Below are 24,969 nucleotides of genomic sequence, written 5' to 3'. Positions count from 1 at the left end.
TCTGGAGGAATATAATTGGAAATGCAGAGAAGTTATGTTAAACTAATTTAGAATCTTGTCAGACCACATGTAAGAGTTCTGATTTCCATCTCACAAAAAGAATATGGAAGCACTGGGGAAGGTGCAAAAAAAGATTTACAAAGATGATACTGAGATGATAACTATCGGGAATGACTGAGGAGGCTAGGGTTCTTTACTGTAGAAAAGAAAGGTCTGTCAGGTCATCTGATAGAAGTCTTTAAAATTTTGAAGGGGTTCGACAGGTTAGAGAAGATACTTCCACTAGTGGGGGAGTATAAATCTAGGGGCTATAAATATAAGATAATCATTAATAACTCCAATTGGAAATTCAGGAGAAACTTCTTTACCCAGAGACTGGTTAGAATGTACAATTTGTTATCACATTGGAATAGTTGAGGCAAATAGCATTGATGCATTTAAGGAAGCTAATTATGAGGGAGAAAGGAATAGAAATATATGTTGATAGGGTTAGATAAAATAAGGTGAAGGGACACCAGCATAGACCTGTTGGGCTGAATGTCCTGTTTCTGTCCTGTAAATACTATGTAACCCGATAGCAAATAGCAACTGCGATTCTTTCTGTAGGCCGTTTACACTGTGTGCAGGTCACTGGTTCAGTGTGTTTCACTCCAAACCTCACCAGGGAAAGATCTAGACAATTCTGGTTATTTTGTTCGGAATGCTACCAAACAGTAAGTAGAAGCACATCAAACCTGAGTTGGAAAGCAACACATGCCAAAATTGGAAGCCAAAAACAAAATAACTCCAACATCAGAATAGTACTGGAATTAGGGATTGGCTGTGGGAGCTTGGCTGTCAGTCGCCATCTTGCCTTTTTAATAGTTTAGATGCAATACATTGGAGGGTAGCGCTCGCACCATGGAGGGAAGGGGCAACCAGCTTATAACCACTGCAAAGTTCAACTGCTAATATTGGTCGTGCTGAGTTGGAGAAACAGCAGAGGCCAGGATCCCTTTTTATCCCACATACACTAAGAGCTAAATTTTGTCAGCCTGTTGCAGGTCCCAGTGGCAGCACCGGATGTGGGTGAAGTGGGTGCCATTGCTGCATGCCATATGTGTGGCTGGCCAGCCACAATCACACAGCAGCCAGCCAATTAACATAACCAAGGCTCAGGGCCCATCCTATTGCAGGCTACTAGGTACTGATGGTGGCATCAGCTGACAAGAACGTAGGCGCTGGCACCATCTTTAAAGTGCTGCCAGCCCTACTTGTACTGTTGCCTTTCACTGATGCAGTGAATCTGGAGTGTTGCTGGACCCCTCTATGGCTGGTGTAACACCTCGACCTCCCCCCCCCTACTGCTGCTGCTGGAGCTTCTGGACACTCCTCTACTGGACACTCCTCTACTGGACACTCCTCTACTGCTGCTGCTGCTGGATCTTCCTGCAACTCCCTGCACCCCTGCATCAGAACTATGGACCGACTGGACAGAGCATGAGCCAATTGAAACCATGTCTGAGGCAAGACACCGGGTGGCCCCACAGTTTTGCGATGCCTCCCTGGGGATTCTCCTCCAGGCTGCAAGGAGAAGGCGAGAGGTCCTCTTTCCAAGGGATGGCAAGAAAAGACCTTCCCACCTGACTAGGCAAGCCTGGATAGGGATTGCAGAGGAAGTCAGCAGCCGTGGGATCACCCCGCTACTGGAACTGGGTCCAGTGTCGCAAGAGGGTCAAAGACCTCTTTTGCTCCACCAAGGTGAGTCCTCCATACCCATCTCCTCTTTGGGACTTGCATGTTGGTACGCAGGAGAGAGCGCTACATGGGGAGGGAGTGACAATGAGGGGGTGAGGCATCACCACATCTTGTCAGATGCATGGCTGCATCTCATTGACAGCTGCCTTCTTTCAGAGCTCACCCCCAATATATCCCCTGCGAGCGGACATGAGGAGAAGCTATTTGGGGGACCCCATCAGGGGACAAGAAGTTGCTACAAGCATAAGTATCCAGTTCTTCATGTGAGGTCTAACTGTGCCCGTCTTTCCGCTTGCAGGAGGAACTTGCGCATAACACAAGGGAGACATCGAGGATGGTGGTGGAATCCCTGATGCAGATGGTGAGACTGGAGTGGCTGAACAAGAGAGTGAGGAGACATTGTGTTCTTTTGTCCTCCACCACACTTCTGGAGATCCACATCATGCATGGTTGGCATGAGGATAGCTGAACAACCTAACCCACAAATGTTTGTGTTCTTTCATGCAGGCCATTGCACAACCGCTGGGACAGGGGGCATCTTGTCAATCTCTGAGAAGGAGGAGGAACAGTCAGAGGATGCACTGTCGCATCATTCCCCTCCACCTTTCATCAGCTCAGATACTTTCACGTAGGTGGCATGCACTCAAGCATAGATTCAAAGTCACAAGCTGATGAGAGCACCATGCTTGCGCCCATGACAGCCGAGACCTCTGACAGTCGGAGGACTGTGGGTGGCCAGGCCCATGCTGAGCCCCAGGCTGATGACAAGCCTCTGGTGTTGGCAACACAGAACATGCTTGAGTTGCAGAGAGAGGTAAGGGAACACCTGGTGGTGCTGCCAGAGGCATTGCGCAGCTGTAAGCAGACGATGGAGGAGTCCATCCATGCCATGAGTGCTGCCATATCTCAGGAGTGTGAGCAAATGGCTTCCTCCATTGAGAGGTTAATGACCCTCATGGAGAGCCAGATCCCACAGATTCACGCAGACCTGTACACCATCGCCTTGGCCACGAACTCAGCGCAGCAGTGGCAAGCTGAGAGAGGATCGAGTCTTCTGGAGTCTTCTCCAGGTCCTCATTCTTCTCTGGTCAGCAGGGAGGGTCAAGGGAGGAGGAGAGGCTGCCCTCTACATCTGGGGGCTCCCCACAGAGCATGGTCAGTGGCTCCTCACCAGCCCTCAGGCCTCTAGCACCAGAGGATGTCTGCCAAAGGCATCCCAGGCCAAGGGACAGCTCAATCAGCAGTCTGCCTCCACCTCAGCTGGCAGTGCAGGGGTTGCACTGCATAGAAGTACATGAAAGCATATAAAGAAAAGCACCTAGATGCACTTGGGATTTCACGGGTGTACTAATGGTGGCCTTTGCATTGGTTGTTACAATTGCGGTAATAAATAGAGGTCAGATCCATTGCTGTCAATGGTTCATGTTGTCATTGCTGAATAATAAGGTGCAACTTGCACCCTTGCTCTCTCAATGGGCTGCCAGTGCAGGTACAGGCCGCATTTGGTCAGTGTCTCAGATGTGTCAGAGCGTGCGGTGAAGCTGGGTGCTAGGCACTAGAGTGCGATAGGAAGGAGGTGACAGGTGGATTCAGTGAGGTGAGTCTTTATTGAGTTCACTTTGAAAGGCTATCATGGTGGCAGGAAGTGGGTATGTGCCTGCCTTGCATGTCTTTCAGTGGCCTTGTCCTCTGGTGCAAGGGAAGCAAGATCCACTGCTGTCTGCTCGGTAGCCTTTTCCACATCCTTCTTGCCAGATGAGTACTGGCAATCAGTCATGTCCTCTTCATGCGAGGCCTCCCCCTCTGCTGTGCTGGATTGTGCAGAGCATAGCCAACCACTACAATATGCGAGACCCTTGCTGGGGCACACTGCAGGGCTCCACTGATCAGTCAAGGCACTGCAATATGATCTTCAGCAGCCCAACGTCCCGCTCGATGGTCGCTCGGGTGTACTCGTGACAAGTGTTGTATCTCTCCTCTGCTGCCTTGCGAGGGTTCCTCACAGGCGTGGGTAGTTATGTCTTTAATGGGTAGCCTTTGTCCCCAAGAATCCATCCCTGAAGGTGAACTCGGGGCCTGAGAAACTGTGGCACCTGGGACTGTCAAAGTATTTAGGCATCGTGGCTGCTTCACTGGAAGCAGGCACACACCTTCAGGACGCATTTCCAGTGCTCGCAGACCAGTTGAATATTAAGTGAGTGGAAGCCCTTCCTGTTGATGACACTTTGCGATGGCTTTGAAGGTGATAGCCCTCTCTGCCCGATTGTCAGAGTCAGTCCGGTACTACACATAGTGGCCAGCCCTCTTGAACAAGGCATTGGGCACCTCCTCAACGCACCAACGGGAGACCGCACACATGTCCCCAGTGGATCCCTGGAAAGAGCCAGACACTTAGAAATTGTGCCACAGTGATCTTTAGGACTATAGGCATTGGGTATCCACTGAAGCCCATGGATTGCAGCTTGTCCTGAAGCACAGTGCATAAGTCAGTAACAGCCTCTCTGAAGAGCCGCAGTCTTCACTTACGCTTGGACAATTGGAGGTAGCTGGTGAGTCCAGTACGCTCTCTGGCAAGGATAGACCCTTCTTGGCATGGCCGGCTGCTGTTGGTCTCCTGTGGAAGCTTCGTGGGTGAGCTCAGCCAGATCCTGGTCCTCCCTCCCTCTGCACCGCTGCTGCGTGGCCCGGGGCCCACAAAGATACAGTTTGTGAGACCGATGCCAGCTGATTTTTTTTATCCTTTCCATGCGCTGTCCTTACAGAGACGAACTCGCCTTGGATCTTTCCATTGCTACTCCCCTCTGAAGACATGCTAATGCCCCTCAGTGCCCACCCTTGCAGAGAATCCAGCATCCAAGACTGCGCCCACCCTACCCTTGCACGTGAGACTGCACCCACCCTCCCTTACACTCGAGACTGCGCTCACCCTTGCAGAAAGCCCAGCACTGCAGGCCAAGAATGCCCTCCATGTCACCCTCTTCCCTTATCCACTACTCCCTATGGCTACATTCCTGCAGCAGCACTAAGGCTTCACCTCGGTGCCACCATCTTTAAATGACCAGGGATCTGATCCCCATGTGCCACTGACTAAATCTGAACGCCCCATAAAATTTGCTTCAGTTCAATGCAATTTGTGACACCAGCGGCGCCTTGGAGCTTTTCCGCCGCTGGCAAAATCTGGAACCAATGTCACAATGTCGGATTTCTGGGCGAGCGCGCCCACCCCAATTTTTCGTCAGCCCCGCGCCTGCACTCCATCTCCTGCTGGCCAGATAAAATCCAGCCCTAAGAGAGGGGAGGAATTCAGAGAGAGCATCTGAGCAGGCCCACTGTGACCCATGTCCTGGTGCCCAGCTGAAAAGCAGCACTGGGCTGACAGCAGATCGTCCACTTGTCCTCCCAGCCACAATATTTCTAGTGTACTAAGTTGGAAATAGAAGTATTTCATATGTATAAGACCATTCTTTAAAAAAAAACTCAACTGTTCTTACATTCATTTACTCATTCAAAAAATTCCAAAGGGTTTACTGATACCTTATCATTTGATTCCTGACAGATTAGCACTCAATAAAGGACTGCTAATGTTAGTAGAGTCATTTACATATAGTATACACTGCGCTGGGTCAAACTGAGGAATATACTGAGGAATAGAACTGGTACGCTATGGCCTGGTAATGGTTATGTGATGGTGTAATCTTGCAGTGCTTATGTCACAATGGGTTACTTAGCTCTCTGCATCGTGCAATGACACAAGCTATGGCTTCCTGCTGGCTTACTCCCCCTTCCCAATTAATTAACTGAGTATGAGGATTAATTCTGAGTGCAAAATCATACCCTTCACCTTGGTGGCATACTGATTTTGCCAGTGTTCCGATGTCAAGGGCTCTTGGGATGTGAGCCTCAGTTTTGTTTATAGGGAAGGACAATGTGATATTATATGCACATATATATTATATATATATATATATATATATATAGAATCATTATTAGTTTAGATTATCAAGGTGTCTAGATCACATTGCTCTCTCAGTTTAGTACTCCACTATACCTTTTATTTATATAATAACTATTAAGGTTCTAGGGTAGTTTATTCAGCTGCAGTGGTTATCTACTCCCTATAGCTGATGTGTTAGGACTTGAAGTTTACCAGGAACAATTTATAGTTAATTAGCATCAATGTGCCAGTCTATTATATATTAGCTAGCTGGACAGGAGCTAAGGGCTGATATTTGATCACATGATGTTCCTCAGAATGGTTGGAACTTTCTGATTGGATTCCAGCCTCACTGCTTCCTCCCAGACATCACTTTTCTACCATAATAAGTAATGACAGCAACATCATCTGAAAGAAAGTGTGACTTAAGTCCTCCCATTAGTGTAGGGATGTCAGTCAAACACTTGCATCGCAACTGGGCAGTCCCAGGATCAAATCACATGATCTTCTTGTTGCTGACATATCATCTGTGCTGTGTCGTTTGCCCTTTGAAAGGCTGCAAAGTGGGCTTGCATTCTTTGGAATCTCAGGAATGGGACTTATTCAGCGAGCTTCAGAAACAGGCTGACATAGAGATGTCCGTGCTTTGGACCGTCTGAGCCTTCCAGCTGGAGAAAGGTTTTTTTGGTGGAAGAAATTGGGAGGGAATTTGAGGAGAGAGGGACGATGGTTATAATTGAAGACTGTAAATTTTAAAAAGGCAAATCTTATCATCAGATTATGTTCCTGTAATTTGCTTAAGTTGTTCCCCCTTCCCTATGTCGAGTCTTCCTCTTTCCCCCGACCCTTTTCTGCCTCGCTCCAGCTGGGGTTCTGCTACTTGTTAGGAGATTATGAGAGCAGTCTGGGCCCACAGCAATCCCTGATTACCTCTCCCTGCCTTAGGGGTTGCCCCTACCCTTTGCCTGATGCCCCTCTCAAGGACATGACTCAAATCAAAAATTTGTGATGAGCAGTAGCGGCTGACCTTGCTTGTATCTTACCCCATGTCGGAATTGCCCCTCCACCCTGTTCATCCCTGGGTGGTTCATGTTTAAATCTTTTCCCTCCCCATTCACTATTGAGCACTCCACTCCCCTTTATTCCATACCTTATGTGTTGACCTTTTACAGGACCTCAAAAATAAGCAGTTCAGTTAATACTTTAACTGTTTCCACAGCTGAATGATATAAAACAATGAATAATCACTCCATGAATCATTCTCCTGTGATTCCACAACTCGCTCAACCAGTCTCAGATAATCATAAAACACAGCATAGGTATGCTTGATATTTATTGTATTATTATGACCAGCCCTCCCCACGACTTGTGGAGTTTCTTACTGAAAAGCAGACCTCCCCTACATTGGTTTATTGGTTAAATACTCCACCCATTATATAATTGTGCCAGAGACTGGAAAGGTCACAGGTTCAATTCCAAATAGGGACGCAGATTCCTGAGTGCAAAATCGAAGAGGATCTAAAAAGTGAGGGGGAAAAAAAATAGAAATAGCAAAAATAAATTACCCCAACATTAGACATTCATAAACCAGCTAACTTGCGAAAACCCCACAACCAAAGGCTAGTTTCCCATTGAAGGTAGCACTTAGCAACACACCATTCACAAGATCAACTCTCAAAACATCAGATATTGAAATGGAGCCAGCCTCTTCGTTTTGGTTCACACGAAGAATGCTGCCAAATAAAGATCAAGCTTCCTCCTCCCCCGCTGGCCCCCACTACCCCACTCTGGTTGGAGCCATATCTTTTTATTTTTAAAAAGACGCCCAATGAACTTTACCCTCTTTCTTCCATTTAACATTTTCATTTTCCTCTGTGATTATCCTTTTATATCCATGGGCTTTTTCTGATGTCCTCTAATCCTTTCTTACATTTCCTGCTCTTCCAAACAATACTGCTTCTTTAGAAAATTCTGTGCTGATGGTAACAATGATTCTGTGGCACACCTTATGCTGCCCCCTAAACCTCCCAAGCCAGTTTTTGAGGTTCCGTGGGAAAAAACATATGGATCTTTTTGTTTTTCCTGTATTTTTCTAAAGCACTTTCATTTACTCATATTTAAATATGAGTTCCTCGGGGTGGTGTCCTAGGCCTAATCATTTTCATTTGCTTTATCGATGACCTTTTCTCCATCATGAGGTCAGAAATGGGAATTGTCATGATGATAACTGAGTATTATGTGTACTTGCATATTAGATATAATGTGCTACTCACATATTAGATACATGACGGCATATGCTGTACTCGTTAGGAGTTCATCTGACCTGGGGGTAAAAAGGTCAGATAGCAAATGTTGAAGGATTGTGTCTGTAGAGTGAAAATGGCTGAATAAAGTTTGTGAAGCAAAGGTAAATCTCAGTCTCGCTAAGTATCATTACTGGAGGATCCGCCAGTGACGACGAGGAGTAAAATATTGGATTAGATTACTGAACCATTGCAGTTAGATATGGCTTTAGGCGGATTGGAATCTGCTGGGATTAGAGGTATAAATTGGTTTGATCTCATTGGTGAAACCAGTGCAGTGAGTGCACGGTGGGTTGCATGGCTGTAAGAGTTTGAGGATTATGCGAACAGCAGGGATCTTTTCTCGATGGGATGACATCAACGCAGTGAGCGCAATGGAGGGCTTTGTTGCTGTGCAATGCTGGGGTATCGGTGAGAGAGACATTCAAAACACTTAGTGGAACAGGAGAACAGGATGATTGTGACAAGGCCATGCATGAATGCATTAAATAATCAATATGTGGTGATGGTGAGTGCAACATTTCAGCGATATGTTTTTGACAGATGAAGCAAACTGATGGAGAAACAGACACTAGATTGCGCCAAACATCTAAGGGATGTAATTATGGAATGGATTTGGATATTCAGCTCCGGGGTCAAGTTGTACAAAGTTGCCAGTCGAACTACTTGAAGCACAAGTTGCTCGAAAACGTTGTGTTAACCTTGGCGGAAACATTGAGGGTGGCAGCTTCATTTGAAGCTGTGGAAGCTCAATTCCAGCTGATGAAATTGGATGCAGATGCCTCAGCTTCAGGATGTCCTGGATCAAACTCAATCCAAGTGAACAAGCTTAGATCCTCCAGAGGGCAAGGTAGGAATTGCCTAAGTCAGACAGAGAAAGAGTGCTTCAAATGTGGAAATTTGAGACATTTTGGGAAGGATTCTTGCTGCTCTGCTAAAGGAAAGACGTGCAGAAATTATGGGGGAAAGAACACTTTGCTAAGAAGTACAGAAGCAAAACTGAGAAGAGAGGAAAGTCTAGAAAGGAAAACAGAAGGCAGAGGAATGAACAAGGCAGAAATGTATACCGAATAGAGGATGACGGCAAGGATGATGGTGAATGTGATGAGGGACACATGTTTGCAGTCAATGATGTGAAACATGGAAAAGTTCCAGTGCTGATTGGTGGAATGAAGGTGGGCATCAATCGTGGATGCTGCAAGTGATAGCAATATGATTGGTAGGAAATTGTGGGAAGAATTGAAGAAGAAGAGAATTGTGTGCGCATTATGGAAATGTGTCAAGTTGTCCCCATACACATCCAAGATACCACTTTGAATTATGGGCTGTTTCAAGGCTGTAGTGCAGGTAGGTGAGGAAATGGTAGATGCAAAGTTTGAGGTCATTGAAGAGAAAGGGGAAGCACTCATGAGCAGAGAGACAGCTCAAGCCTTAGGGGTGTTGTATGTTGGATTGAAGGTGAACTTAGTGAAGGTATATGCTGAACTGAAGGAGGAGTTCAAACCTGTTTTCCAAGGGATAGGAAAGTTTTGTGATTGTTAGGTCAAGCTGACCATTGATGGCAATATCAAGCCAGTAGCTCAGCCTGGATGAAGAACAACTTTTGAATTGAGGAGCAAGGTTGAAGCCAAGATCCAAGAGCTCTTTGATCAAGATATTGTTGAACCAATAGAAGGACCAACACCTTGGGTAAGTCCAGGAGTGGCCAAGCCAAATGGAGACATAAGATTGTGCATTAACATGAGACAGGTGAATGAGGCAGTGGTTATAGAATGGCATCCTCTACCAACTGTAGATTATAAAACTCCAGGAGATGTCAACAGGTAAGGTGTTTTCTAAATTGAACTTAAAGTGGGAGTACCACTAGCTAGAGATCCACCCAGATTCTAGGAAAGTGACATTTGTTACACACTATAAAAGTCTGTTATTTAGCATAAACGCAGCACCTGAGATTTACCATGGAGTAATTTAAGGTGTCGCTGGAGTGGCCAATATTTCAGATGACATCATTGTTCATGATACCTCTCGTAAAGAACATGATGAGAGGTTGAGACTAGTGTTAGCAAGGTTACAAGCAGCAGGTCTAATGGTGAATGCAAACAAATGTTTATTTGGAGTGTCAGCTGATATTTATGGGTCACAAGTGGACAAGCCAAGGCATAAATCCAGCAAGATAGAAAGTTGAGGCAGTGGCAGAGGCAAGAAAACCACAAAATACCAGTGAGGTGATATTTTGGTCTCGTAAACTATTGTGCAAAATTCATACCAAACTTTGCTACAATGGCTGATCCATTGAGGAGGTTAATGAGGAAGAATGAACAATTTGTGTTTGGCCAAGAGCAGAAGGATGCATTCAGAACACTGAAGGAAAGCTTGATGAGTGCTCACACTCTTGGACATTACGATACAATGAAGGTCATTGCGGATGCCAGTCCAGTGAGACTAGGAGCAGTGCTAGTGCACACACGTGCTAGAGGACCAAGAGTCATCGCTTACGCAAGCCGGTCTTTGATGAATGTGGAAAGGCGATATTCTCAGACTGAGAAAGAGGCCTTAGGACTGGTCTGGGCATGTGGAAGATTTCATGCATCAAATTTGAGTTGCCGACAGACTGTAAACCACTGGAGGCAATATAATTTTCATGTGCCCCAATTGAGAGTTGGGTATTTAGACTTCAGCAATACAAGTACAAGGTTAGTCATATTGTGGGGAAGACGAACATTGCGGATTTACTATCAAGACTACTGGAGCTGGGCAGGATGGAAGGGTCTACGCTAGAGGAGGAAGCGGAATAGTTTGTGCGATTTGTAATGGTACATTCGACACCCAGAGCAATGACAATTAGGGAGATAGAGAGAGAGTCAGACAGAGATCCAGAACGAGAAGACATCAGGCAGACGATCCAGACAGGAGAGTGGGAGAAGTGTACACACAAGTCCTATGTTGCTGTGAGAGATGAACTGTACACAATGGGGAAATGTGTGCTCAGAGGCAACAGACTTGTAGTGGCAAGGCAGCTAAGGATGGTGGCATTGGCTCCTTCATTCAGGAGTGGTCAGTATGAAGCAAAACCTGAGAACTAAGGTTTGGTGGCCTGGAATGGTGAAGGATGCAGAAAAATTAGTTAAATCCTGTCATGGATGTTAAGTCATTAGGCAACCCGACCCACCTGAACCAATATGTACCACATTGCTACCAGCCGAATGGTGAGAAGATGTAGCTGTAGCTTTTTTAGGTCCGTTTCTGTCAGTACTGTGAGTATGTTGTGATGAAGTCTACAACAGCAGAGAAAACAGTGATAGCTCTGACTGAGATATTTGCGCAGTCTGTTACTTTGTACTCAGACAATGGGCCACAATTTATTTCACAGGTGTTTGCTGACCACAGGCAGGTTACAGGGATTTATCATCACAGAGTGATACCAAAATGGCCACAAGCTAATGGAGAGGTGGAATGTCAGAATCAATCTCTAGAGAAGCAGATGGGAATTGTGAAGGCAAAGACTGGCAGGAGGCACTTCTGTCATATGTTGCTGTGTATAGAGCAATTCCACATACTACGATAGGGAAGAGCCCAACAGAGTTGCTGTTTGGATACAAAATCCATACCAATCAGAGACATCATTGATGATCAAGAGGTTCGAGACCATGATGCTGCGAAGAAGGGTGCGTTGAAGTTTTATGTAGATCATAGAGAGTCTGATGTGATGCCAGGTGATGAAGTGTTGGTTAGATGAGAGAGTCTGAGCAAGCCGTACACAACAATCTTTTCAGAACCAATAGTGTTATTTCCAAAACTGGAAATAGAGTAACTGTGAGGTTATCAGAAGGAGTAGAATATGACAGAAATATGACGTTTGTCAAGAAATATCAGTGTCGCAGTAGTTTTATAATTCAGAACCCAGAGTCTGAGCTAAATCTGGTTCCAGATCAAGATGCGCAGAGATGGGAGAACAGCAGGTAGCAGTTCGACATTGAGATGAGGTTCAGATGGCAGCAGGGACTGGATTAGGGACCAGAGACTCCAGGGCTTCTGACAGCAGTCTGAAAGCTCGCAGTCCAGAGGCAGAAATGAAGGCTCCGGAAAGGAAACTGATACCATCAAGTCCAGGGGCAACAACCAAAGTTTCTGAGATGGCAGGGAGAGCCAAGCATCAGAGAAGACGCCCAAGAGATATGAAGATTTTAACTAATGTGCGTGTATTCATTTGTATAAAGCAGGGAAAAGCATGGACATGTTTTCAGTCTGAAAAGGGAGGGATATCATGATGATAACTGAGTGTTATGTGAACTTGCATATTAGATATAATACGGTACATGCTGTACTAGTTAGGAGGTCATCTGACCTGGGGTTAAAAAAGTCAGATAGCACATGTTGAAGGACTGTAGAGTGAAAATGGCTGAAAAAGCAAAGATAAATCTCAGTCTTGATAAGTGTCATTACTGGAGGATCTGACAGGGATGTTCGCTAATGATTGCACAGTGTTCAGTACCATTCACAACTCCTCAGATACTGCAGCAGTCCCTACCCGCATGCAGCAAGACCTGAACAACATTCAGGCTCGGGCTGATAAGTGGCAAGTAACATTCATGCCGCACAAGTGCCAGGCAATGACCATCTCCAACAAGAGGGAATCTAACCATCTCCCCTTGACGTTCATTGGCATTACCATCGCTGAATCCCCCACCATTGACATCCTGGGGGTTACCGTTGACCAGAACGCTAATTGGACCAGCTATGTAAGTATTGTAGCTACAAGAAAGACCAGGTCAGGCGCTGGGAATTCTCTGCGAGTAACTCACTTCCTGACTTCCCAAGGCCTGTCCACCATCTGCAAGGCACAGGTTTGGAGTGTGATGGAATACTCTTCACTTGCCTGGATGAGTGCGGCTCCAACAACACTCAGGAAGCTCAACACCATCCGAGGCAAAGCAGCCAGCTTGATTGGCACCTCATCTACCACCTTAAGATTCACTGCCTCCACCACTGGCACATAGTGGCAGCAGTGTGTACCATCTAAAAGATGCTCTGCAGCAACTCGCTGTCTCCTTCGATACCACCTTTCAAACTCACCTCTACCACCTAGAAGCAGATACATGGGAGCACCATCACCTGCAAGTTCCCCTCCAAGTCACACACCATCCTGACTTGGAACTATATCGCCGTTCCTTCACTGTCGCTGAGTCAAAATCCTGGAACTCCCTTCCTAACAGCACAGTGGGTGTACCTGCAGCGGCTCAAGAATTCAGCTCACCACCTTCTCAAGGGCAGTTAGGGAAGGGCAATATATACTGGCCTTGCCAGCGATGGCCATATCCCATGAACAAATGAAAAAATAATTGTGCACAATTGAAGGTGAAATTCCTCACTCCTCTTACATTTTAATGAAAATGTCATGAGGGTAAAAACAGTGTCTGTTGAATGCAGGCTGCCATTTTTTCACTATAATTACTGGGCAGGATTTTCAACCCCTTATCAATTGAATTGCTGCAGCAGTGGCATTTGCAATGTGGCCTGCACCCTACTTAAGACACTCTTGCTACTATGCCTTCTCACCTGTGCATCTCAGCAGGCCTGCTCATCTCTGCATAGCTAAGCTTGTGTACATAGACTGCACAACTGCAGAATGTCTTCGGATCAGGGATTCAATACAGTTATGTCTTTTCAAAGACAGCAAGTTGAGCGTGCAACTAGATAGTGTGCCATGATTTACCCCAGGAGCTGTCTGGAGATGCAATCCTATGCATCCTGTGTGTGTCACACTGGTGCAGTGTGCTCGACCACTCCTGACAGCAGTCCTCTCGGGCAAGATGTTGTTTGGGATTGTAGTCCTCCTTCCAAAATTAGCAACACTGTGATGAGCAAGACCTGTATTCCTGCAGGGTGTTGCAGCTTACAGCACAAATAGCTCGATTCAGCAGACCTTTTCAAACGTTTCTGTTTGTCAGATCTCTCACGTTAATTGAGACCCTTTGCAAATAATGACATACTCCTGAGTATTCTGTGCAAATACTGACAAACACCTGGAGACCATCTGAAAATATTGACCTATCGATGCGCTCTGAGGACTCAATGTAAATATTGATTAAGTTCCCTCTTATAACTTCAGAGTTTTTACCATTCATAGGAACCATAATGCTACCAATACAGAGATCCTTTTATCAGTGTACAGAAATAGAAATGTGTCAGTAAGTCAAATAATATAGAAGTCTAATGGCTTCACAACCCCTGTGGTATCCTCAAGGAACCCAAGTTGGAACATGTATGTCTTAAATGATTTCCACTGTTCCTTATTCAGCACAACTTAATTTCTGGACATCTCTCCTAATACCTCTCATACTTCAGCTATTCTGACTGTCTCATCCCCTCTCTCATGCTGTCTCTGCCTACTTTCCCTCCACATTATCTCTGTGTGTGTCTCTTTCTCTCCCCTATCACTAGCATTACACTTTCCTGAAAAAAAATCTTCGAAACCATTTCATAGTCTCCAGCTTTAATTGCAACAAATGCACTATCTTTGTCCATTCCTTATTCACTCAGGAATCTCTGGATGCTGCTGTTAATTATCCTCGAATAATGCTGCATTGCATTGAGAGAGCAGATTTTAAGCAATAGCATATTATAGCGTAGCTGTGAATGAAATCCAGCGTCGTATCCTTAGAAGCTTCTGTGTACAACTTGACTGCACTGCTTGTCCTGTGGGGTACTTGTGCTGCATGCTGCATGCATCTGCATCACTTGTGTGTGTTAACTGAATGTCAGTACCTCAAGTGGAACTGGGAATGACCATTGCATTGTGTTCTGTTCCACGGATTATTTGTGTGCATCGTGTTATATTGCAGTTATGACTTGCGTACTTGCATTTGTACACAAATGGAATGAACTGTTTGAAAATGTTTAAACTGAAATGAAAGGAACCTCCAAGTACTTTGCGGCGACTCAGCCAAACAGCAAATTGTGCTTTGGGCTAGGTTTGTTGTGATTGGTTCCCTGCAGAGGCTCTTGCGAATGGATTTGCCGGTTGCTGATGACAACAGCGTACACTTCAACTCCACGCTCATGGCACTAATTAGGACAGCCTTGGACATCAAAATAGCAAAAGGTATAGTGTGGATTTATTTAATTGTCATGCTTTTCATGGCCATGGTAGTTGCTACAGTACATGACTAACGCAGAAAAGTTTGTGAAGATTTATACATAGGCATCCAAGAATCTACTGACTACCTTACTTGCATTGCATAATTATTTCATGTTACCAATTAGATGGAAGATGGGGCATTCATTTATTATGTGCCGTAGCTTTTGTTTGGAGGCTCCATTAGCACATTCTCTCACAAAGTTAAAAGGTTATGGGTTCATGCCTCACATCAGAGGGTGCAGTGCATAACCTAGCCTGAAAATCCAATGCAGTACTGCGGGAATGCCATGTTGTATGAGATGCCGTCCTTTAGATGGGCCATTAAACCAAGGCACTGTCTGTGCCTGATTCTTCAGGTGGAAGGTAGACGTGGTGCCATTTGAAGAAGAGTAGATAGCTCCTGTAGTGTCCTTCCTCAGCCAAGACACACAAACTCAGATTAACTGCCGATTTCAATTTATTGCTTTTTTTTCAGATCTTGCTATGTGCAAAATGACTGCCCTATTTTCATTCCTAGCCGTCACTGAACTTCACATTAATTGATTGTTTCTGAAAGGCATGATACGGCACTAAATAAATGCAAGTGCTTTTTTTTCCAGGCGGGGAAACATCTTGCTCCCTGACCTCTTTCAATTTCACTCTGACAACAATCGCTGGAAAGTGTGGGGAACTGTCTTAGTTCTCCCTCCTTTATGGCAGAAAGTGTCTGGCCTTTGCTCGGCATCTCCCCATTCCAACACAACTCAAACTAATAACTTGTCCTGAAAGGGAAAATCATCGGCATAAATCTGTGTTCGATGCCTCCTTCATGCACAACGGTGGTCATCCGATACAACACCTCTGTACCCCAAATACCAATTACTTAATTTTCAATGGCATTGAACTTTTAAATAAAGTCACCTTCCAGTCCTGTAAAAATTTATTTCTCGGTTATGTATCACAACTGTTTCACTTAGACCACCTAGTGATATGGGAAAGCTTTCCCCTCTGTACTATGTACATGTGAAGAAAAAGTTTATTTTTGTGGCACATAGAGAAAAAATCTCGCTCTTAGTGGTTGCACATAAAGACATTTTTGCCGCAATTGAGGTCTAATTAGAATTTAGCCCAAAATGTTCCACTAATCCATTATTATCTGTCTCTTTATTAGGAGGGGCTGATAAACACCAAATGGACCGAGAGTTGAGGAAGGAGATGATGTCCATCTGGCCTAACCTCTCCCAGAAGACAATAGATCTGCTGGTTACACCTCACAAATGTAAGTGCAGTTCTCATGATAACGTTCTTTGTTCCCCCCCATTAGTTCTTTATGCTTCCTGCCACATCACTGCTAATGCTACACTTGAACCAGGTGAGAGGCAGTACTGGGGAAAGAATCAGGGTGAACTGCACTTCCTAATTTCATCTCCTGCGTAATCCGCACCCCCTCCCACCCCCACCCCGAGAGACAGTCAGTTAAACTGTGCTGTGCATCACCCTGTTAACTCTAACACCATGGCATTGTTTTTGGTATTGTCAGATCTTTCTTAATTGATTTATTAATAACAGTTCATGCTGTGAAATCATTGTTCTTATTGTTGGAGCAGTAATCTTGTATACAGCAGGGTCAACTGCCCTCTAATAGTAAAAAATTGACACCAAAAACTAGGAACTCAGACCAGTTTATCGTCTGTCTTCTACCAGCTACTTTACCTGCACGAAATCAAGGAAGATTCCTGCTCTCCATCATTCTGGATTCCTCATAACATCATTTATTATCATTTCAGCATTCAGTCACCATCCTTTAATCCTAATTCACCATCAGTTATTACAGAACTCACTCATTATCATGTTAGCGTCTCTTCATAGCTCATTAACCAAAGAGGCAATATAGTCCTCATTGAATTCTTTCCTTGTTATTTCTTATATTAAGTACTCCAGAACTGATGGTTACGTACTTTGGCCACATAGCTGTTTTCTGTGGAATCTCCTTTGTGGAGAAGCATTGGGGGAGGCGGTGGCGTACTGGTATTGTCACTGGACTAGTAACCCAAAGATCCAGGTATTGCTCTGGGGACGTGGGTTCAAATCCCACCACAGCAGAAGGTGGAATTTGAATTCAATTAATAAATCTGGAATTTAAAGCTAGTCTAATGATGACCATGAAACCATTGTCGATTGTTGTAAAAACACATCTGCTTCACTACTGTCCTTTAGGGAAGGAAATCTGCTGTCCTTACCTGGTCTGGCCTACATGTGACTCCAGATCCACAGCAATGTGGTTGACTCTTACATGCCCTCGAAATGGCCTAGCAAGCCACTCAGTTCAAGGGCAATTAGGGATGGGCAATAAATGCTGGCCTGGCCTGCGATGCCCACATCCCATGAATGAATTTTAAAAAAAGAGGAGTCAATCACTAAATCTTAATGAGCATGTGTGAAGATGAACAGACTTTAGAAAATTGAAAGAAATATAAGTGTTCAGGAGAGCAGTACAGGGAGGGCATGGGAAGAGAACATGTAACCAAGAACAAGCCCAGCTCTTTGTTTCAGTTTCCTAATTCCACTTCTTGTCTTCTAACCTTCCTGCCTGCAGCAACTGATCTCACTGTGGGGAAAATCTACGCAGCTATGATGATCATGGAATACTATCGACAAAGCAAAGCCAAAAAGCTCCAGCTACTCCGTGAGGAGCAGGTACTAGCATAGCAGAAAGAAATGATTGAATCGCAAATGCTATCAGACTATCCAAAAAAAGAATCTCACAGAGAAAGAAAAAAACTTTCCTTATTTGCTGTGCTTCCAATTTTGCTTTGTGATATGTGCTTCTTACACATTCCCATCCATGCTGTTTCATTTTAGATGTCACAGTAATAGAGAATAGAGCATTTTTAACGGTATTGATCTCCCAACCTAGTTATTTTTGCATCTCAGCAAATCTGGGGTATACAAACTGTGGTTCATGGGTCATACATGATTGGCGAGTCCTGGCTGTACAGCCCATGAAGCCTCATTAACTTTGTTTCAATTTGCACATATTTCTCACTTGCTGGTTTGTCCTGTTTGAATTTTGTGGGCCTGGTGGTTTGGAAAGGGCTGTTCTTTGCGCTGTTGCACTATTGTTGGATAAATACTAAATCAGTACACAGGGGTCTGTTAACATCAGCAACTTGAGCGAGAATGGGAACAAGAATTAAAACTTTATATGTGGCTTATGAGGATGCATGGCTAGCAGGCCATAAGACAAAAAGCTTGAATGCTCCTTCAGATACTCTTGCTGGAGTTAACTAAACTTACCAATATCTGCACTTTTACAATTTTTTTATTATAAAATTTTAAAAGTTTTTTTATATATATATAAAGGACCACCATCTCAATGAAAAAGTATTTGTCAAGCAATTACTTTTTGGAGGAGATGGAGGACAGGGAGCTGTGGAATGTGATGGTGTGTTTCAGCAACAAAATTAGAAAAAGATATATCAAGTTTTTTTATGCAAAGTGATGCCTTTATTAATGGGAATTATTGTTTGAGCCTGTCATATATCAGGAGTTTATCAGTGTCCATTGTTTGACCAGTTCCTTGCTTTCTTGAGGAAATATTGTTGTTTGTGGATTTTCCATATGTTTCTTGTTGGTTCCTTCCCTGCTTTTAATGTCTACCACAAGTAGACCTTTTTTATTTTATTTTGAATGCATTGTGACCTCATATTGTCCACATGCATGAGACTGAACCAATTACTAGCCCAGCCTTCAGTTAGTATTCTGCCCGTGTGGTGTTAAAGTCATGGATCCATGGCCAGTGTTATAGCCAGACATATCAGGCTCTAAAAATGCATTCAACACCAGAAAGCATTAAATGTACAAAACAAATTGAAGCAAACAGCCATAACTTCAACTGTACATTTACCAGCATTTATACAATACTAGCTGATCTCCCATGACGTCTGGAGTCTGCAGCACAGTCACAGCGGTTATCTGCTAAGGTGAAGCTGTACATAACTTGGCCTTCAGGTCACTGCTCAGGTACTTGCTGTAGGGGAAGTGATCTTATCTCAGACATCCTCTGGTCAATTAGAGGCTAATTATTGAGGAAAGTTTCAGTACTTTAGGAACTGCCAGTTTCTGCTCTTGAAGAGAGGTCAGGCTATCAAGGACAGAAAATTGCTGGCAATTTTTGTAAAATTTTGACACGTTGAGATATGATATTTGAAGTGTGACAGATACATGCTAACATACAGTTTTGTATAGTAGTGAATTTCCATTCTCACAGTAAGTCAAGAGATTGTATTGTTTTATAAGGACAGGAACATTATGTGTACATTCTGCAATTAAAGTGTAGCTAGGTATTGGACCTTTTAAGGATCTGCATTCTGGAAATGATTACTTGGGGCAGTTACAGCCCAGGCAGTAGATCAGAACCTTGTCTTTGTAAACAGTCAGTTAAGAAGCTGTAGAAATTCAAGCTACAGTATTAGCTACAATACAGATATATGTTTTTAATTTATTTTTTATCTTGTAAGAGAGGGAAGTTCAGAGAAGCAATGTTCCTCATAGTAGCGACAATATACAGAGATGAGAAAGGTTATGAAGAGAAAGAAGTTGTTGCTAGTGGTGAGTGTGAGATGTGTCATTCTCTTAGAGGCTGTGCTCAACTGATTATTCTCAGTAGAATAATCTGTCCTAAATACTAGTTCCTACTTCACTAAAACAACCTGAATAACTTGCACACATCTGCTGTTCATCCATTGGGTTATGCAGATCCCATGGTTCTCAGTTTTATTTCCGTTGCTATTGCTCCTGCAATAAACATCTTGGGTGATAATATTTTTAAGAAACATCAAGTAGCTAAGAAAAGGAAAGAGTGGAAATATTGGGAGGGTGTAAATGGAGAAGGGTGAATAGAATTTATAAAATGTTAACAGGTCTCCTTCCTCAAGCAATAAGTTTGCATGCCTACAAGGGTAGAGGCATTGTGATGTATGAGTAACAAAATAGATCAGGTAAATGAGTTAATTGTGGGTGCGCACCAGCAGAATAAATATATACCATTTAAAAAGGCAGCTACATTTCAGGATATTGTGGATTAATAAAGAGGTTACAAACTAACATTGAAGAGGGCATTGAAGCATAAGTTTATTTAAAAATGATTAAAATAAGGAGAAAGTAAGGAGAAAAGTTAAGAAAGGGATAAGGAAAGCAAAGAGGGAATATGAGGGGAGAATCTCAAAAAATGTTAAAAGGACAATAAAGTATTCTGCGAACATCTCAGTAAAAAGAGATTTGTTGATTATGAGATGGGCCCCTTGAACGGAGAGGATGATGAGGCAGTAGAGGATATGGAAAAAATTGGCAAGGAGTATTTACAAAAGAGAAGAATATTGGGGAACAGGTAAATCCTGAATTGGTTAATCCAACACAAGAGTTGATATAATAAATGATGACAAAATGTCATAACTTGATGGGATACATTTGAGGATCCTGAGGGAAATAGGAGAAGAAATAGGTAGCTTTAGGCAACAATTTAGTAGTAATTTCCCCTGCTGTGCTATAAAATTCTGTCCACTGGCATCATGAATGATAATACGCTATAGATAGGTTTAAAGGCAGGGACAATTTCTCAGAATTTGATTAAAAAAAGAATACATCGTACAGTTTTAGACGAAGTAGCATAGACTAGTAAAGTCCTAAGTTTAGTCCCATCCTGCAATACATTAATTAGTCTTGTGTTCTACAGTTGGCCTGACATCATCAGGCTGGATAGGATGGGGCATTATCTAGCAAATACTGTTAGAAAGTGCATGATTGTGGGTATCCAAATGAGGACAATAGGGTTTGGTTATGATACACTGAGTAATCAAAATCCTGCCAGCGCTGGCTGCCTAGTTTCTCGTTGAAAAATAGCCACTTGGACTAAGTACAAAGAGCCACCAGCAGGCATAAAACCGTAACCCAGAACCTTCAGAAGAGGAGGGAAATTGGAGAGAGAAAGGAAATCAAGACATTCAGATCTCTGTTTTCACTTCACATTATTCCATAAAATATGAAGCTTTCAAGCCAACCGTTACACATTACTCGAACGACTGAGACTCTAATGAAGCATCTTTAGAGGCTAGTCAGAACATTATTTACAGTTATCCTATAATAGTGAAATGTACAGTTAGCATTCTGATCGTTAAAAATATGACTTTTATTCAGATCAGAGGTGACCTGAAGTAGCACTTAGCTGACGTGAGACAGTGGCGTAGTGGTAATGTCACTGGACTAATAATCAAGAGGCCCAGACTAATCCGCTTGGGGACCAGGGGTTCAAATCCCGCCATGGCAGCTAGTGGAATTTGAATTTAATTAATTAAAAAAAATTCTTAGAAAAATAAACTGAATTGAAAGCTAGTCTCAGTAATAATGCCAGGGAACTATAGTCGATTGTCATAAAAATCCATCTGGTTCACTGATGTCCTTTAGGGAAGGAAATCTGCCGTCTTTACCTGGTCTGGCCTACATGTGACTCCAGATCCACAGCAATGTAGTTGACTCTTAACTGCCCTCTGAAATGGCCTAGCAAGCCACTCAGTTCAAGTGCAGTTAGGGATGGACAACAAATGCTGGCTTGTCAGTGACACACACATCCCATGAAAGAATAAAAAAAAGATTGAGATGTTTAAAATAATGACAGGAATTGACTGGGCAGATGGCAAATAACTGCCCTCTGGTGGAGGGAATCCAGAAGAAGGAGGCATAGGCCCAGAAATTTGAGGGCTCCCGTGTTTGGACACGCGGGGGTACAGGTTTAGTTCCCTGCACAAGAATGGAGAGGTCAAGGGCCCCTCGATGTTGTGCACCTCGGATCTCAATAACATCAAGCTGGTGTGGTGAAAACTGAGGCTATATCAGACAACTAGATCACTGCCGCATCCCTAATGTAAAGGTAGATTGGGGTGGGGTGGGGAGGGGAGAGATCGGGGAAGGATCAGTTCTGGGGATGGCAGAGAGATTGGCCCCTGGGTCGAGAAGATTGGGGCTTTAGGGTGGTGAGGTGAGGGCTCTGGAGACAGAGTGGGTCTCCGGGAAGGATTGGTTTCAAGAGTAGGAGATTGGGTCTCGGGAAAGTATCAGTTCCAAAGGTAAGATATTGGGTCTTGGAAAGATCAGTTCCGAGGATAAGAAAGGACTGGGGAGAGAGATTGGGCCTCAGAAAGACTGATGTGCCTCAGGTGGGAAGAGCTTGGACCTCTGAGGGGAGTGTGCCCAGTGGCCGGTTGTGCTGTGCAAGTTTAGCATGTGGCAAGTAAAGCATTGGGACAGTTGCAAATCAAGAACAGGTCCTACAGAAGCGCAGACCCTAATTTAGATAAATAATTCTGCTGTTAAAATGTTCCTGACGTGCACTTTTGGCACGAGTCCATCTGCTTTTTCTAATATTGCAGGCAGCCAGAGAATGCGAGGGCTTCCTGCTCACCATATTGGAGGCTTAGGAGGCTGCTGAGGCGCCTGAAAAAGAAGTGCTGCTTGGCCAAGTTTCTAGGTCATATTCTTAGAATTACAACTAAGCTGGATAAAAGTGAGTCCTGAAAAATTTTCTTCACACAAAGCAGATGACTCACCACTTGAGAAACTTATGATGCTAACAGTCAGCATGAGCTCTGCAGCGGCACAATTTAATGGCCTCATCCTCTACAGGCTCGATTTCTGGTTTGTCTGCAGGCTGCTAGTTAGCTATTGTGTCTTTTCTGCATTGCACAAGTGAATTCTGAGTTCTGGGAACAATGTTGTGCTGGTGCTAGACTGCTCTTGTCTGCTTTGGAAAGTTTATTCCAGTCATGGGTGAATGGTAGGTCTGCCTTTGGGGAATGAGGAGGGAGCAGCTGGCAGAGGGAGGAGGAGAAGGCACTGTGTAGGAGGCCATACCCGGAACGGGTCTGCAGGGAGCACTTTTTGTGCGTCAGTGTTACTGAGAAGCAATATATGAGGTTCTTGTGCTTCACCAAGGAAGCTGTTACCAAGCTATATCACCTGCTACAGCCACAATTGGAGTCTCTGGACAGCACTGCCAGAATAAAAGCAAAATATTGCAGATGCTGGAAATCTGAAACAAAACAAAGAGTGCTGGAAATACTCAGCAGGTCTGGCAGCATCATTGGAGAGAGAAGCAAAGTTAACGTTTCAGGTCTGTGACCTTTCATCAGAACAGTTCTGATGGCGGGTCACTGACCTGAAATGTTAACTTTGCTTCTCTCTCCACAGACGCTGCCAGACCTGCTGAGTATTTCCAGCACTCTTTGTTTTGTGACAGCACTGCCAGTGTGTGTCAAGAACACTGTGGCTCTGAACTTGTATGCTGAGTTAATTCCAGGCTACAGCAGATGACATAAGCAACATCTCACAGTCTGCTTTATCAAGGAAGTGAATGAGGCTCTCGATAACTTGGAATAACACATACATCACATTCAGAGAGAAACAGGACGAAAGAGCACTAGGCTTCACCCGGATAAACTGCACCTACACCTATGCGTTCCTATCATTAGTCCAGCATCTTTCTCAGTAGAAAAGGATACTGCTCCCTGAATGCGCTGCTTGTTTATGACCGTAGGCTGCATCATGCAGGTCTGTGCCTAGTTTCCTGATAGCAGTCATTCAACCTGCAGCAAGTCCTCTGTGCAGCTTTTATTCCAACCAAATCCACTAGGTCACAGGCTGGCTACTTGGCAACAAGGAATAACCCCTCCAGACATGGCTTATGACTTCTGTCAGGATCCCAAGCACAGACACGGAGCTTGCCTACAATGAGAACCATGCTGCTACCAAAATTATAATGGAACAGATATTGGTGTGCTCAAGTTTGGGAGGAACTCTGCATGCAGTACACTCTTCATTGTGTCTATAGATTTATGACTGTGTGCTGCATGGCAGCACATGCTACGTAACATCGCTAAACTGACGGTCCAAACCTTATAACCACTTGAACAGCAAGAATTGGAGGAATCGTAAAATCATCATAGAAATTTACATCACAGAAGGAAGCCATTCAGCCCATTGTGCCTGAGCCAGAGGAGGAGGAACATGATGAGGAGCAGGAGCAGCATCCAACACCACTGCCCCCTAGCTGCCAGAACTCTCAGAGCAACTGATGCCTCACCTGAACCATCCCACAATCCTTCGCGCCATTTGATTGCCTTCCTTCACCGTGGCCTCATGGCTCTTGACCTCAAATGACTACAAATATGAACACCAACATCAATTCCAGAAAGCAGAAATTTTACTTCAACACCAAATTTGAATAACAGTACATTGGAATAATTAAGAAGCATTCTTGTGCAACCTGCAATCTGTCTTGTGTGTCCTATAAGGTGTATCACCAGTGCCTACAGCTTGGAAGGTGCTGAGCTACCTTTGAGGACCTTCAAATAGCTGTAGTGCGTGACCTTAAGCATCTCTGGGCTCGAGGGCCAGACTGCAGCATCACAGCCTGGATTGGGGCATTCTAGATGAGTTGGCTATGGTGGCACTGACAAGGGTACTAGTGTAGTGGGTGGAGAGGGAGCAGTCAAACTGTTATTTGGAGATGGGACAGAAGGTGCCTCTCCCATCAAGCCAAGGCCACTCTCCTGGGGCTGCACCTCAGCACGCTATCTCTGCGTGAGAATAGAATATATGTGACGAGATGCTCTGGAGATCTGTTGGTGCTGGCCCCCAGAGCCAAGATTGCTGCAGTGTGAGCTAACATGGAAGCAGTCACCAGAGGCACCAATATGGTGGGGCCCACTGCCGTGTTCAGGGAGCTGGTCACTCACTCTGCGCATGACAGAATGGACACCATGCTCTGTGCAAAGCATCAATACAAGTTGCAGCTGGACCCCTTCATGGCCTCAGGCATTGGGCTG

At 44.3% G+C, this 24,969-nt stretch overlaps 1 protein-coding gene across 1 annotated transcript in view; it reads left to right on the top strand.

Annotated features, from left to right (window-relative positions):
• Window positions 1-24,969, top strand: part of LOC137355764 (voltage-dependent P/Q-type calcium channel subunit alpha-1A-like) — a 644,715-nt gene that overhangs the window by 525,258 nt on the left and 94,488 nt on the right. The window contains exons 41-43 of the mRNA XM_068021264.1: window positions 14,971-15,076; window positions 16,263-16,370; window positions 17,688-17,788. Of these exons, the coding sequence (XP_067877365.1) occupies window positions 14,971-15,076; window positions 16,263-16,370; window positions 17,688-17,788 (315 nt within the window). The remainder of the gene's footprint in view (window positions 1-14,970; window positions 15,077-16,262; window positions 16,371-17,687; window positions 17,789-24,969) is intronic.

Source organism: Heterodontus francisci, chromosome 43 (genome assembly GCF_036365525.1).
Source record: "Heterodontus francisci isolate sHetFra1 chromosome 43, sHetFra1.hap1, whole genome shotgun sequence".
Classification (NCBI taxonomy): domain Eukaryota; kingdom Metazoa; phylum Chordata; class Chondrichthyes; order Heterodontiformes; family Heterodontidae; genus Heterodontus; species Heterodontus francisci.
The sequence above is the reverse complement of the archived record's forward strand: the minus strand, read 5'-3'. Positions and strand labels throughout refer to the sequence as shown.